At 47.0% G+C, this 16,428-nt stretch overlaps 2 protein-coding genes and 1 non-coding gene across 5 annotated transcripts in view; 1 reads left to right on the plus strand and 2 right to left on the minus strand.

The window, feature by feature from the left end:
* Nucleotides 1–16,428, plus strand: part of LOC103170973 (centromere protein P) — a 267,419-nt gene that overhangs the window by 154,893 nt on the left and 96,098 nt on the right. The gene's annotated exons all lie outside the window — the stretch shown is intronic.
* On the minus strand, nucleotides 6,419–6,556 carry LOC114806679. Its single transcript, XR_003754741.1, has one exon. It is a non-coding gene; the product is annotated as a small nucleolar RNA SNORA7 (small nucleolar RNA).
* ECM2 (extracellular matrix protein 2) overlaps nucleotides 14,890–16,428 on the minus strand; it is a 31,406-nt gene continuing 29,867 nt past the window's right edge. For both annotated transcript variants that reach the window (XM_029049907.2, XM_029049906.2), the window contains exon 10: nucleotides 14,890–15,594. In XM_029049907.2, the coding sequence (XP_028905740.1) occupies nucleotides 15,426–15,594 (169 nt within the window). In that variant the 3' untranslated portion in view covers nucleotides 14,890–15,425. The remainder of the gene's footprint in view (nucleotides 15,595–16,428) is intronic.

Consider the following 16,428-nt stretch of genomic DNA (forward strand, 5'->3'; position numbering starts at 1 on the left):
GAGATTCTGCAGCAAGCGGTTTGCCTTCGGAGCAGTCAAGTCTACATCCTGTGCCTTTCTTGCCACAGAGAGAACTGCTCGCCTAAATGTTCACTTCAAAGAGTTTAAGTTTCTTTTGTTTGAAAAGAAAGGAAAGATGTCATAAAGGATGTATTTACATAATTAAAACGTTCAATTTTAGGGCAAAATATATGAAAGCCAACCTCTGTTCACGCATCCCATATTCAGTTTCCTCAGAAAGCCTCCAAAATTTGGAAAAGAAATTTAGCTTAGAATTTTGGAGTATGCAGCCTTAAATCAGTGGTATTTATTGAGCACTTACTTGGTGCAGAGCACTGTAGTGAGTGCTTGGGAGAGTAGTCCCAATCAATCAATCACTTCCAGTGAGCACTGGAGTAAGTCTTGGGAGAGTACGATAGAACAATATAATAGAAACATTCCCTGCCCACAGCGAGCTTACAGTCTAGACGGGGAGACAGACATCAATAGAGGGAAATACATACGACAGAGTTAACGGACCCGTCCCCTGGCCATAATGAGCTCACAGCTTTAAAGACTTGTCCCAGTAGCTTTTTAGGTCATCTTTAAGTATTGCTATTTGCAAAACTGGCTGATATGGATTGTGGATGGTATTTCACAGACTACTTCATGCCTGGTGGCATAATTTCCAACTGACATCCCACTAGACTGTAAAATTCTTGAGAGCAGGCAGCGAGCGCTCAGCGCCCAACACACAGATGCTCAGATACTACCCTGTTGATCCACTGATAGTGGCAGGCATGAGATCATATAGAAGTGGATGTGTCTAATATGTTTGACCATTCAATTCACACAGACACCTGTGCTGGCATCCCTTTTTTGATTTCTTGGGTGGATTTCTCTTCACAGGGCCACATTGGCTTGTGCTTTAACATAAAGTGTTTACTCCAAGTATCAAAAGGATCTGTCCAGAAGGAGGACTTAGACCGTGAGCCCCATGTGGGACAGAGACCGTATGCGGCCTGATTAAGTTGTACCTACCCTAGTGCTTAGAACAGTGCTTGGCATGTTGAACCTCTTATCAAATACCATTATTATTGTTACTGTTGTTATTATTATAGGGCAGCCCAAGAAAGGAGGCTGTATGTCCCCAGGAGTTCTTTTACAGCCCTCGCCGCCTCAGTTAACCCACCCTCGCAGGGGGGAGGGGGAGTGTGAGGCAAGGAGTCATGGTAATGATTAGCACAAATCCATGGCGCTCTTCATTTCAGCGCCTCCAAGAGCTCATCTTCCTGCAGAAACGATCTGGGCATGTCACTCCCCTTCTTAAACAACTCCAGTGGTTGCCTATCGACCTCCGCTCCAAACAAAAACTCCTCACTCTAGGCTTCAAGGCTCTCCATCACCTTGCCCCTTCCTACCTCTCCTCCCTTCTCTCTTTCTACCGCCCACCCCGCACGCTCCGCTCCTCTGCCGCCCACCTCCTCACCGTCCCTCGGTCTCGCCTATCCCGCCGTCGACCCCCGGGCCACGTCCTCCCGCGGTCCTGGAACGCCCTCCCTCCTCACCTCCACCAAACTGATTCTCTTTCCCTCTTCAAAACCTTACTTAAAAATCACCTCCTCCAAGAGGCGTTCCCAGACTGAGCTCCTCTTCCCCCTCTACTCCCTCTGCCATCCCCCCTTTACCTCTCCGCAGCTAAAGCCTCATTTTCCCCTTTTCCCTCTGCTCCTCCACCTCTCCCTTCCCATCCCCACAGCACTGTACTCGTCCGCTCAACTGTATATATTTTCGTTACCCTATTTATTTTGTTAATGAATTGTACATCGCCTTGATTCTATTTAGTTGCCATTGTTTTTACGAGATGTTCTTCCCCTTGACGCTGTTTAGTGCCATTGTTCTTGTCTGTCCGTCTCCCCCGATTAGACCGTAAGCCCGTCAAACGGCAGGGACTGTCTCTATCTGTTGCCGACTTGTTCATCCCAAGCGCTTAGTACAGTGCTCTGCACATAGTAAGCGCTCAATAAATACTATTGAATGAATGAATGAATGAATCTTGTTGATTCCGTGGATGGGGGAGGTAGTGAATAGAGGCAGAGGCTTCCACGGAGCAGGAGTGATTTGCGGGTGTGTGTGTGCTCGCCCCAACGCCACAGAAGTATGTTTCCTCATACTGCTGCGCGGTGCAGGATGACAGATGGGAATAGGGCTCTCCCTCCCCTCTCACCTGCAGCCTCCTTCGCTTTTGGAACGGCAAGCCTCAGGATGAAGCACGGAAAGAGGAGGAGGAGGCTTTTCAGAAAACGCCTGTCAATCACGATGGGGGTCGGTCGTCCTGACGCGTGATGCATGTTCCCTCACCACATGCAGGCGAAAGGCCTCCCAGCCCAGCTGCCAAGGCCCCCACCAACTCCTTGGCATCTCTTGAGAAGCTGCGTGGCGTAGCGGCAGGAGCCCGGGCTTGGGAGTCGGAGGTCATGGGTTCCGATCCCGGCTCCGCCACTTGTCAGCTGTGTGACTTGGGGCAAGTCACTTCGCTTCTCTGGGCCTCAGTTACTTCATCCATAAAGTGGGGATTAAGCCTGCGAGCACCACGTGGGACAACCTGATTACCTTGTATCTCCCGCAGCGCTTAGAACAGTGCTTGGCACATAGTGCTTAACAGATACCGTCTTGCCACCACTCTGGCCAATGGCACCATAATGACATCACTGGGGCGTCCCCATTAGACAAATGTCGCCCCGGGCCCAAACTTCAGTTAATGCGGGGTCATTCATTCAATCGTATTTATTGAGCGCTTACTGTGTGCAGAGCACTGTACTAAGCGCTTGATGCCCTTTATGTAGACTTGGCCCGGGAAGGGTTGTAGTACCTTTTGCTCACCACCCCAAGATGGACGTTTGCTCTGTACTAGTCCCCCTCTCTTCTTCATACCTCCTTGCCCTTCCAGATAAAGGAATTTATTTTTTTTTGGATCTGCGGCTCGTGGCCGTATTTTGTCTTTGGTTTGCGGCTCTTTGGTTCATGAGGATTTTCTATCCCTGTATTAGACTACTGTGGGCAGAAACCATCAAACAGCGTGGCTCAGTGGAAAGAGCACGGGCTTGGGAGTCAGAGGTCATGAGTTCGAATCCCATCTCTGCCACTTGTCAGCTGTGTGACTGTGGGCAAGTCACTTTACTTCTCTGTGCCTCAGTAACCTCATCTGTAGAATGGGGATTAACTGTGAGCCTCACGTGGGACAACCTGATGACCCTGTATCTCCCCCAGTGCTTAGAACAGTGCTCTGCACATAGTAAGTGCTTAACAAATGCCAACATTATCATTATTATTATTATCCCTGTTGTCACATAGTTTGGTGCAAGGACCCTGCGAGAACTGACTCTTGAAATCGAGGTCTTCTGAGGTAATTTAGCCCTTGGATGCTAAAGAAGTCCCAGGCTGTTCATATAAAACGTCATTAAATTTTCCTTTTTCAGAGAGATGAGAATGTTTCAAGTCAGCATTACTATGGGCATAGCGATTCATTGCATATTTCAACAAAGGCTTTACGTTATTAGCCAAGATATGATCAGCACTGTAGTGTTATGAAATGATTGACTGTAGAGTATTTCTAGATTTTCTTGTTGATTTTAAAGACAACCTCTATTTTGGTTCTTGTTCAGTTTAGTAAATATTAATGGCAGAGCCAAGGAAATCAACCCACTGTAGAAATGTGATCAACCCTTCCTTGACTCCACGTCTCACCCCCCTCCCTCCTACCATTCTTCTCCTTGAGAGGGTTGTCTATACTTGCTGCCTCCGCTTCCTCTCCTCCAAATTCTCTCCTTGACTCCCCCCACCCCCCAAATATGGCTTCCAACCCTTTCGCTCCGTGGAAACTGCCCTGAGGTCACAAATGACCGCCTTCTTGCCAGATCCAACGGCCTCTACTCCCACTTCGTACTCCTCAACCTCTCAGCTGCCTTGGAAACTGTGGACCACCCCTTCTCCCGGAAACATTATCCAACAATGGCTTCACCTACACTGTCCTCCCCTGGTTCTCCTCCTATCATTCTGGCCGCTCCTTCTCAGTCTCTTTCCCAGACTCCTCTGCCTCCCTGCCTCGAACTGTGGGAGCCCTCAGTTCTGGGTCCCATTCTAGTCTCCATCCACACCCATTTCCTTGGAGAATTCATTCGCTCCCATGGCTTCAACTACCATTTCAACCTGGATGATTCCCAGATCTACCTCTCCAGCCCCAACCTCTCTCCTCTGTAGTCTCACAGTTCTTCAGGACACCATCAGGACCTTCATCCTTCAGGACGGATGCCTTCAGGACATCCCTACTTGAATGTCCTACCAACACCTCCAGTTTCACATGTCCAAAACAGAACTCTCCATCCTCCCACCCAATCCGTGTCTTTCCCATCCACCCTACCTCCAGAGCCCATAACAGTGGCATTACCCTCCACTCGTCTCTCTCATTCAACCCACACATTCACGCTCTCACCAAATCCTGTCATTCATTCAATAGTATTTCATTCATTCAATAGTATTTATTGAGCGCTTACTATGTGCAGAGCACTGTACTAAGCGCTTGGGATGAACAAGTCGGCAACAGATAGAGACAGTCCCTGCCGTTTGACGGGCTTACAGTCTAATCGGGGGAGACGGACAGACGAGAACAATGGCAATAAACAGAGTCAAGGGGAAGAACATCTTGTAAAAACAATGGCAACTAAATAGAATCGAGGCGATGTACAATTCATTAACAAAATAAATAGGGTAACGAAAATATATACAGTTGAGCGGACGAGTACAGTGCTGTGGGGATGGGAAGGGAGAGGTGGAGGAGCAGAGGGAAAAGGGGAAAATGAGAGTTTAGCTGCGGAGAGGTAAAGGGGGGATGGCAGAGGGAGTAGAGGGAGAAGAGGAGCTCAGTCTGGGAACGCCTCTTGGAGGAAGTGAGTTTTAAGTAGGGTTTTGAAGAGGGAAAGAGAATCAGTTTGGCGGAGGTGAGGAGGGAGGGCGTTCCAGGACCGCGGGAGGACGTGACCCAGGGGTCGACGGCGGGATAGGCGAGACCGAGGGACGGTGAGGAGGTGGGCGGCAGAGGAGCGGAGCGTGCAGGGTGGGCGGTAGAAAGAGAGAAGGGAGGAGAGGTAGGAAGGGGCAAGGTGATGGAGAGCCTTGTAGCCTAGAGTGAGGAGTTTTTGTTTGGAGCGGAGGTTGATAGGCAACCACTGGATTTGTTTAAGAACAACTGTCAGTTCTGCCTTCACGACGTCCCTGAAATCTACCCTTTCCTCTCCGTCCAAACTGCTTCCATGTTGATCCGAGCACTTATCCTATCCCACCTTGACTACTGCATCAGCCTTCTCGCTGACCTTCCTGCCTCCTTCCTCTCCCCCCTCCAGTCCTTACTTCACTCTGCTACCCAGATAATTTTTCGTAAAAAATGTTGATTTCATCTCCCCACTTCTCCAGTGGTTGCCTATCTGCCTCCAAATCAAACAGAAGTCATGGGCTTCAAAGCACTGTCAGTCTTTCCCTCCTATCTCAACAGTGCTCTGCACACAGTAAGCGCTCAATAAATACGATTGAATGAACTGCTCTCCTACTTCAACCTAGCGCATACGCATGCATCACTCCTCTGACACCAACCTACTCTCTGTAACTCAAGCTCTTCTATCTCACTGCCGACCTCTCGCCCCCATTCTGCTTCTGGCCTGGGACTCCCTTTACCTTTGCATCTGACAGACCACTCTCCCTGCCTTCAAAGCCTTATTGAAATCACCTCTCCTCCAAGAGGCCTGCCCCGACTACGACATAGTGGTATTTATAGAGCCTTTACTGGGGGAAGAGTAATAATAATGTTGGTATTTGTTAAGTGCTTACTATGTGCAGAGCACTGTCCTAAGCGCTGGGGTAGATACAGGGTCATCAGGTTGTCCCACGTGAGGCTCACAGTTAATCCCCATTTTACAGATGAGGTAACTGAGGCACAGAGAAGTTAAGTGACTTGCCCACAGTCACACAGCTGACAAGTGGCAGAGCCGGGAGTCGAACCCATGACCTCTGACTCCGAAGCCCAGGCTCTTTCTACTGAGCCACGACTGAGCGCTTGGGAGAATACATTACAACAGAGTGGGTAGACACGTTCCCTGCCCAAAGGACCTTACAGTCTACAAAGGTGCTTAGGGTCTGGATATTCACCCCACCTTCTGCCTCGTCATGTCTTATACTGTCGAGTTGTTTCTGACCCATAGCGACTCCATGGACCCAACTCTCCCAGAACGCCCCACCTCCATCTGCGATCGTTCCGGTAGTGGATCCATAGAGTTTTCTTGGTAAAAATACGGAAATGGTTTACCACCGCCTCCTTCCGCGCAGTAAACTTGAGTCTCCGCCCTGGACTCTCTCCCACGCCACTGCTGCCCAGCACTGGGGCGTTTTGACTTGGAGCAGATTCTCTTCCACTCGCCAGCCAGGGCCCAAGCTAGAAATGGAATGAGTAGGCCTCTGCTTGACTCTCCATCCCATAGCTGGGGCTGGTAGAGTACTAGAAACTCTCTAGGTGCCATCCTGAGAGGGGAACCCCACCCTCAGCCCCACAGCAGTTACGTGCAGATCCATAATTTATTTTAACGTTTGTGTCCCCGCTCTAGACTGCAAGCTCCTCACGGGCAGGGATTGTGCCTACTAACTCTGTTGTACTCTCCCAAGCACTTAATACAGTGCTCTGCACACACTAAGTGCTCAAATACCTTTGACTGATAGACTGATCAAATTGCTTTCTTGAACTAGCCCAACGTGTAACCTAAAAGAATCCTCACGGGAGATTTCTCTTGAGAAGAAATGCATCTTTTCTTTGGGGCAGTGGTAACCGTGGGTCCTAATCCCGGTTCCGCCACTTGTCTGTGTGTGACCTTGGGCAAGTCACCTCACTTCTCTGGACCTCAGTTACCTCATCTGTAAAATGGGGATTAAAAGTGTGAGCCCCTCGTGGGACAGCCTGATTAGCCTGATTAACCCCAGTGCTTAGAACAGTACTTGGCACATAGTAAGCACTTAACAAATACCATTATCATTATTATTATTATGATCAAAAGCTTTTGTAGATTTGACAATGTCCTTAGCATTTTACTAAGCAATGGAGAGTTTTATAGTGAAAGTACAAGATACTGCCCCTAGCCCTTAAAGAGATCACCACCCAGTAGTGGGGGATTAGAGAAAAGACAACTTTTTTTTAAAGTGTAATAAACTTTCAAGTATTTATGTGGTAAAAAAATACTTAGAGAGACAAATAGTACTGAGCAGTCCCTTGGCTGCAGTTCATTTTCAGGCTGGTCTCTGCTACTTACTCTTCATCTTCAAAACACTCTTAAAACTTCACCTCCTTCAAGAAGCCATTCCCATTAGGAATAATAGTAATGTTGGTATTTGTTAAGTGCTTACTATGTGCCAAGCACTGTTCTAAGCGCTGAGGTAGATTCAAGGTCATCAGGTTGTCCCACGTGGGGCTCACAGTCTTCATCCCCATTTTACAGATGAGGTCACTGAGGCACAGAAAAATTAAGTGCCCTGCCCAAAGTCACAGAGCAGACAAGTGGTGGAGCCGGGATTAGAACCCATGACCTCTGACTCCCGAGCCTGTGCTCTTTCCACTAAGCCACGCTGCTTTCCAGTAGTCACTGTTAGCACTCATTCATCTATACCCATCCTCAGCACTTGTATGTGTGTATATATATGTATATTCAATTGTACATTCAATTATTTATTCAGCTATATCATCCTGTTAAGCTTGCTACTGTATTCTATATCCCTGTTATTCCTCCAGTTCCCACTGCAGTATTTGTAAATCACTTATGAATGTCTTCACTACCCCTACCCCGACCCCCAACCCCTCCTCACAAACACACAAGCAGCATGGCTCAGTGAAAAGAGCCCGGGCTTGGGAGTCAGAGGTCATGGGTTCGAATCCCGGCTCTGCCACTTGTCAGCTGTGTGACTGTGGGCGAGTCACTTAACTTCTCTAGGCCTAAGTTACCTCATCTGGAAAATGGGGATTAAGACTGTGAGCCTCACGTGGGGCAACCTGATAACCCTGTATCTACCCCGGTGCTTAGAACAGTGCTCTGCACATAGTAAGCGCTTAACAAATACCAACATTATTATTACTGTGCTCTGCACACTGTAAGTGCTCAATAAGTACAATTGAATGAATGAATTGTTTACTTGCTTGAAGGCAGGTGTGTGTCTGTGAGTTTGGTTCAGAAACCAACCCGTCATTTTTGAGGAAACTGGTTCCAAGTGACGCCATTTTGGTTTAGGACACAATTTTCAGGAAGCAGTTTTGTTGTGGATCTAAGCACTAACTGGAAAGATGTGATTCCCTCTAGATGGTAAACTCATTATGGGCAGGGAATATGTCTGCTAATTCTGTTGTATCATACTCTTCCAAGCACTTAGAACAGTGCTCTGCACATAGGAAGTGCTCAGTAAATGCCACTGATTGATTGATCGGTCTCTACACTGAAAGGGCTTACAATCTAATGCCATAGTTTATCATTTTTTTAAAGTTTCCCTGTGTGTCTGTCACTAGTCCTCTCCTCTTCCTTACTAGATTGTGAGTCCCTTGTCGGTCAGGGACCGGGCCCGAATTTCCACCTCTGTATCTTTTCCGATGCATAGTTCAGCAAATAATAATAATAATTGTGTTTTTTGTTAAGCACTTACTATGTGCTAGACTCTCCTCTAAGCATTGGGGTGGGTACAAGCAAATCGAGTTGGATACAGTCCCTGTCCCACATGGGGCTCACAGTCTTAATCCCCATTTGACAGATGAGGTAACTGAGGCACAGATACATGAAGTGACTTGCCCAAGGTCACACAGCGGACAAGTGGCAGAGCCGGGATTAGAACCCAGGTCCTTCTGACTCTCAGACCTGTGCTCTAGCCACTAGGCCACACTGCTTCACCTGTACACTGTAGGAGCTCAGTAAATACAGTTAATTAACATCTCTGTGAGGTAGGTATTATTAGCTCTGTTTTATAAATGGGGATACTGAGGTTCAGAGAGATTAAGTGACTTGCTCAAGGTAGGGAATCTGCATGGTCTAGTGGAAAGAGCATGGGCCTAGGAGTCAGAGGACCTGGATTCTAATCCCAGCTCTGCCAATTACTTGCTGTGTGACCATGGGCAAGTCACTTAAGTTCTCTGTGCCTCAATTTCCTCAGCTGCAAAATGGGGATTAAATACCTGTTCTCCCTTTTTCTTAGACTGTGAACCCCATGCGGGGCAGAGACTGTGTCCAACCTAATTATGCTGTACCTACCCAAGCGTTTAGAACAGTGTTTGATGTAGAGTAAGCGCTTAACAAATATCAAAATTATTATTATCATTATTATCAGCATTATTATTCAGTGGCAGAACTGAGATTACAACCCAAGTCGTCTGATTTCCAGCCCCATGTTAATGCCACTAGAGCAGTCTGTATCCTAAAGGCAAAAAGAAGGAAGGAAGGAAAGAAGGAGGGGAGGGAGGGAAGGGAAGGAAGGAAGGAAGGTCTCATAAAATGGAATTATTAGATTGTAAACTCCTTGAAAGCAGGGATCACATCTTTTACTTCTTTGTACATTTCCCAAGTACCTTGTAAAGGGCTCTGCGTGAAGTAGGCACCAAATAAATCCTATCACTACTGATAACCAACAACCCGTCGGATTTAAGCAGCTTCAGTTGAAAGGATGTTTCTAAATTAATCCAAGTTGTAGATCTTGCCGCCAACTCTTTTCTTTTTGGTTCCCAAATATTTCCTGAACTTTTATCACATTGATTATTTTGAAAGTACGGGCATACTGTACATGGGTATCATGGGGTTCATTTACCCGGAGACTTACGTGTTACAAATTGGAGACTATTCCAGAACCTTTGGAAAAATATGAAACTCCTTGGAACATCCCTAAACTATTATGTATTCTTCATTACTGTAATTCAGAGCAGAACATCACAAAATGAACTAAATAAGGAGTTTTAATCTGATTATTAGTCGTAGCAGGAGGCTGCAGAAATAGAATTTTGTCCTGTTGCTGACTGTCGGTTGTTTTTCAACATTAGATATACCACTGTGCCTGGGGAGATGCATGCCCTCGTGTACACACACACACAGAGTGTACCACTGTGTACCAGGAACTCCAGGGTCAGAGAGAAGGCGACTGCGAGGAGGTGCCAGGGCTTGAGACCTGGCCAATGGGGAAGGGGGCTGTTCTGGGCTGGGCGGAGCGTGACTTAGTGGAGGGAGCATGGGCTTGGGAGTCAGAGGTCGTGGGTTCTAATCCCGGCTCTGCCACTTATCAGCTGTGTGACTTTGGGAAAGTCACTTTACTTCTCTGTGCCTCAGTTACCTCATCTGTAAAATGGGGATTAAGACTGTGAGTCCCTCGTGGGACAACCCGATTACCTCGTACCTACCCCAGCGCTTAGAACACTGCTCGGCATATAGTAAGCGCTTAACAAATGCCATCATCATCATCATGTGTCTAATATGAGATGCACAACAGCCTTCTTCTTTTCAGAGCACCTTGTAGTTCCTCTGAACATCTCTGTGCCCCTTAGAATTATAATAATAATAATAATCGAGGTATTCGTTAAACGCTTACTATGTGCCAAGCGCTGCATTAAGCACGGGTAGATACAAGATAATCAGGTCGAACACAGATCCTGGACCTCACTGGGCTCAGGGACTTAGGGGGAGGGAAAGCAATCAGTTAATCAGTGGTAGTTCTCGAGCACTTACTATGAGCAGAACACTGTCCTAAGCACTTGGAAGAGTACAATATGAGCTGGTTGACAGAATCCCTGCCCACAAGGAGCTTGCGGTCTAAAGGGGAAGACAGGCATTAAAATACATAAAAAATAGGGGATGGAAGGATGTGTGCGTAAGTGCTGTGGGACAGCGGGTGGGGAGACTATTAAGTGCTTAGAGGGTGGGTTGACTATCAAATGTCTTAGGGCTACAGATTCTAGTGCGTAGATGATGCGAAAGGGAGGGCGAGGAGAAGTGAGGACTTCGTCAGGGAAGTCCTCTTGGAGGAGATGGGATTTGAGGAGGGCTTTGAAGGTGGGGAGAGTGGTGGTCTGTCAGATATATATGAAGGGGGAAGGAGTTCCAGGCCAGAGGGAGAAAGGGGACAAGTGTTCGGCGAGATCGAGGAACGGCGAGTAGGTCAGGGTTAGAGGAGTGAAGCTTGCGGACTGGGTTGTTGTGGGAAATCAGCGTGCAAAGAACACGGGCTTGGGAGTCAGAGGTCGTGGGTTCTAGTCCCAGCTCTGTCACTTGTCAGCCGTGTGACTTTGGGCGAGTCGCTTAATTTCTCTGTGCCTCAGTTACCTCATCTGTAAAATCGGATTAAGATTGTGAGCCCCCCGTGGGACAACCCGATTGCCTTGTATCTACTCCAGCGCTTAGAACTGTGCTTGGCACATAGTGAGCGCTTAACAAATCCTGTCATTATTACTATTATTATTATTATTATTAGGAGGGGTCGAGCTGATTGAGTCCCATAAAGCCAATGGTAAGAACAGGTATTTAGTCCCCATTTCACAGGTGAGGAAACTGGGACACAGAGAACTGAAGTGACCTGCCCAAGGGCACACAAAAGCAAGGGGCAGAGCCGGGATTAGAACTCGGGTACCGTGATTCCCAGCCCCAGACTCCTTCCACAAGGCCACGCTGCTTTCCAGGATGCTCCTCTCTCTAGTAGGGTCATCTTCGATCATTTTTAAGAGTTCGTCTGCTTTCTTGATGCAAGGCTTTTTAATGGCAAAATCTCAGCTGGTTAGTGGAGCCAAAATTTTAGCCTTACAATAATAATAATGATAATATTTGTTAAGCGCTCACTATGTGCCAGGCACTGTTCTAAGTGCTGGGGCAAATACAAAGTAATCAGGTTGGACACAGTTCCTGCCCCACATGGGGCTCACAGTCTTAATCCCCATTTTATAGATGAGGAAACTGAGGCCCAGAGAAGTGAAGTGACCTGCCTACAGCCACACAGCAGACGAGCAGCAGAGCCGGGATTAGAACCGTGACCTTCTGACTCCCAAGCCCGTCCTCTATCCACTAGGCCAGGTTGCTTCTGTAGCTGCTTCCTTAGCGGCAGCCACAACAACTTCCTCTGCTGCCTTCAGGAAGCGGGAATTTCTCTGCTTAACCCAAAAGCCGCAGAGAATCGGGGTGAGGAAGAAGGGCAGAGATTTTCACCTGGATTTACTAGCCTTTTCTACTGCCCCATGCTTCTCTGCTTCTTTTGGATAGAGCAGAGAACTCATCTTTCAGTGTGTGTTCGAGGTGGGGATTAGAATTCCCTGAATTAACGGCTATAACGTCAGACATTCCTGGGCCACTTCAGCGATTCCGCTTGATGTATCTCTGGATCTTTCATACTGCGATCGTTCGGAACTGGGAATACACCTAGAATCCTAAAATGAGCGGTTTTGGCGGTTTATCCAAATTCCTCTTCCTTTAAATGCACCATTCACCTTCACCGCCTCTTAGAATAACTAGTTGTAGACATCTACCGCCAGCCTGGCCCCACCTCTCCTTTCCTTCTGGGCCTAAAGGTACCGTTCCCCCAATTTGGGGGAGTTATCCTAGGACTGCCTCATTCTGGAATGATCTGAGATTGTCTTGTTCAGGTAATCCTTGAATTATTCCTAAAATAGGGGAACCCCAGTACTGTTCTCTCATTGCCCGCTCTAATCCCGCAGTGGAATAATGATGGTATTTGTTAAGCGCTTACTGTGTGTCAAGCACTGTTCTAAGCGCTAGGGTGGATGCAAGGTAATCAGGTTGGACACAGCCCCTGTCCCCATTTGGGGCTCACAGTCTTAATCCCCGTTTTGCAGATGAGATAACTCAGGCAGAGAGAAGTGAAGTGACTTGCCCAAGGTCGCACAGCAGATGAGCGGCGGAGCCGGGATTAGAACCCGTCGGTACAGCCCAGATCTGGGGCCTCTCTGTGGATTTGGGAGCGCGCTTTGCTTGGCCTTGCCTGGGAAGATCTGTGCACCCTAGAGAAAACAGCGCTCATCCTGAGAGAATCACGTTCCTACTACCCCCACTTGGAAGGCCAGGCACGTTCCCTTCTTGTCGATCACCTGACACAACTTTTAGGGGCCTTTTGGTAATAGGGTTTGGCAGCTGGACACTATTTCCTCTGCCCCCACATCCCTCTCCATCTTACCTTTTCCAACTTCCCTTTCCGAGCAATACGCACACTGCCATGCGCATTTCCAGACAGATGACCAAATGCCCTATGAGACGATTGGGCTCCTTGGGGCAGTGGGTAAGGGATTCAGAGAATTAGGAGACGTATTGGTGCTGAGCAATAGAAAGGGCAGATTTATGACAGGCCAGGGTGAATTTGAATTGATAAGTGTCAGCCTGCTATCCGGATGGCCACCAACAGCGCCCGTGCTTCAGGACAAGAATCGCCTCTGCTTACTCTAGTGTACTCTCCCAAGCGCTCAGTGCGATGTTTTGCGCAGTAAGCTCCGGATGTCAAGGAGGACAACCTCCATGCTCTTCCTGCAAGCACTGCTGCAAAGAAGCAGCGTGGCTTAGTGGAAAGAGCACGGGCCTGGCAGTCAGAGGTCATGGGTTCTAATCCCAGCTCTGCCACTTATCAGCTATGTGACTGTGGACAAGTCACTGAACGTCTCTGGGCCTCAGTGACCTCATCTGGAAAATGGAGATTAAGACTGTGAGCCCCAGGTGGCACAACCTGATTACCTTGTATCTCCCCCCGGAGCTTAGAAGAGTGCTTGGCACATAGTAAATGCTTAACAAATACCATCATTATTATTATTATTGTTTTACCAGTCAGAGAGAGAATATTGATTGACTGACCAACAGCTGTTGCAGGAGTGGAGGAAGTCTACTCTGGGGCTGATCCTTGGCTAAGGGGTGGTGGGGTAAAGAGTGACAAAAGGACACGGAAGTTGAGTTTGGTGTAGAGAGTGGTGCATCAAGGGTAGGCAGTCATGATGACTTGGGAGAAGTTTAAGGACTTTACAGACTAGAGGTCTCAAAAACAGAAGTGCCATTATTGGGTCAGAACGACGTTCCATCTGGCCTGCTATTCTCTCTCTGACTGGTAAAACAATGTTAGAGGAACAATATGGTGACTGTCCTTCTTGGCATCCACTCAACGCCCCTGATTAGTCCCTCTACGAGCTCATTATGGACCCCTTGGCCAATAATTTATCCCAAGTTCCACAAAACCATTTTGAACCCGTTCATACCTTCAGCCTGCATAAGAATGGGGTGACGGAGTCCATACGCCGACCACCGCTAGATGGTGACGTGTTTTCTGCCACCTTGGATCTTCAATGGGCGGGTGTCCTCTGGTCCCGGTGGCGTGGAATTCGATGAATCCCTCTCTCTGCCTCGACCCTATCTACATCCTTCAGGATTTTGTAAGCTTTGGTTACGTCCTCACTAAGACCTTGGTCTTTCCAGACGTCCCTAGTCCCCGATCGTTCTGGTAATCCATCTCCGTATCTTTCCCAGTTCTCGTGTGACGATCCACTCATTCGATCGTATTTATTGAGCGCTTACTGTGTCCAGAGCACTGTACTAGGTGCTTAGGAGAGTACAGTACAACAATAAACAGATACGTTCCCTGCCCACAGCAATTTTACAGTCTAGAGGACGAGCTTACAGTCTAGACGACTCTCCTCTACGGGACATCAATAAATTCAAGGCCTTGTATTTTACCCAAGGTTGAAATCTAAGACATATTTGTCAAAACGTCCTTAATTTACCTGAAAACTTGCACATTATTTGAAACGAATGTCTTAATACAATAATCCTGTCATCTCCGAGATTCATATAACACAGCACAGTGGAAAAATATAGATCGGGGTGACCTCTATTATAGGTATTTATTTCCTTATAGCGTCTTCAACTTTTTTAATGACACTGTCACCTAGAGAATGTCATCTTTGAAATAAAGACACAAGAAAAGAGAGGCAGGGCATCGAGGGAATGGGGTGCGGAGAAGGAGAACAGGAAATGGGATTGGATTAGCTGGGTAGAATTTGACCAACAGAGCTCGAGAGTTGGCTTTAAAATGGTGGATGCTGGTTGACATTCCGATGTCCGGCAACCTTAGCACAGAGAAAAAGTGAACTTGCCTACATTAAACGTTTTATTCTAGAAGTTACTTTAGGCACTGATTTAGACACAGGTGATTAGTATATGAAGTGGTCAAAGCCTCTAATCGGTGGATATATTTCGTGCGCGTTTACATGCTTAACCGTAAGAGGTAGTTTTAGGTGGTGATCAATATTCTGAAATACCACATGCTATTAGGAGTAATGCTATTAACACCTTTTTTGCTAATAATACTCAGGTGAATGGTTTTGGAAGGTCAGGGTTGGCATGATGGAAGGTAATGTGTCATTTTATCTTTTGTGGCTTAAGAACAATGCTAGAATATGATCTTATGCATGAAAATGCATATGGGGAAATTTCTCGTGTGTTAATATAATTGTTTTCAAGATGAAGATGTTCCAGACTCGAATCTCCATCATCTTCAGAATTGCAAATACGTTCTGGAGGAACACTCCTAGGGAAACAAGGGAAAATGTAAATAAGAAGGGTGAAAAATATGACAGTGATCAGTCAGTAGTCCCTTCACATTTCTGGAAAGAGACTTTTTTCCATTTGGTCCAAAGTAATTGTTTAATATTAGGTAGTATTTCACCAAAAGAAATCCTGTCCACTGATAACATGGGGCCTGATCTCATCCTTTGGTTTGTGTTTCCAATCACCAGTATGCACCAGATTGCTCAAAGGAACATCCCTCTCTGTTGCCATCTTCCCTGCAATGTATACTGATCAATCTGTTTATTTATTGAGTGCTTTCTGTGTGCAGGGCACTGTAGTAAGCTCTTGGGAGAGTACAAAATATAGCATTTTTTATATATATATAATATTATATATATATAACAATAGTAACAGAGTTGGTAGGCAGGTTCCCTATACTAATGATTAAAAGGGTCCCCCTGATGTCGAAAGGAAAGATGATATAAGTCCCAACAGTGCCTGTATCCATGTCATTCTCATTAACTGGCTGCAACCCGGCCCTCGGGCTCCATCAGGCCAGGATTCACAAAGCAGACTCAGATCCAAACCCAGGCAGGCCTCTTAGTACGGTGCCTGGCATAAAGTAAGCACTTAACAAATACCATCATTATTAGATAGTGCGGCCGTAAAAGGTGTTCTATCAACCGCACATGAAGGAAAACCGTTCTTTCCCCCTTTCTTGGCCTGCCTACTCCGGGAGAGAAATTCATGTAAATCCACACTGCCTCACTGCGGTGAAGAAGGCAGAGTAGTGGTGAAGGTCAGGCTCATTAAGTTTGAAGGGAAACCAGGTTGGGTGAGGTGTTCAGTATAT

The sequence above is a fragment of the Ornithorhynchus anatinus genome, chromosome X1, assembly GCF_004115215.2.
Source record: "Ornithorhynchus anatinus isolate Pmale09 chromosome X1, mOrnAna1.pri.v4, whole genome shotgun sequence".
In the NCBI taxonomy this organism is placed as follows: Eukaryota; Metazoa; Chordata; class Mammalia; order Monotremata; family Ornithorhynchidae; genus Ornithorhynchus; species Ornithorhynchus anatinus.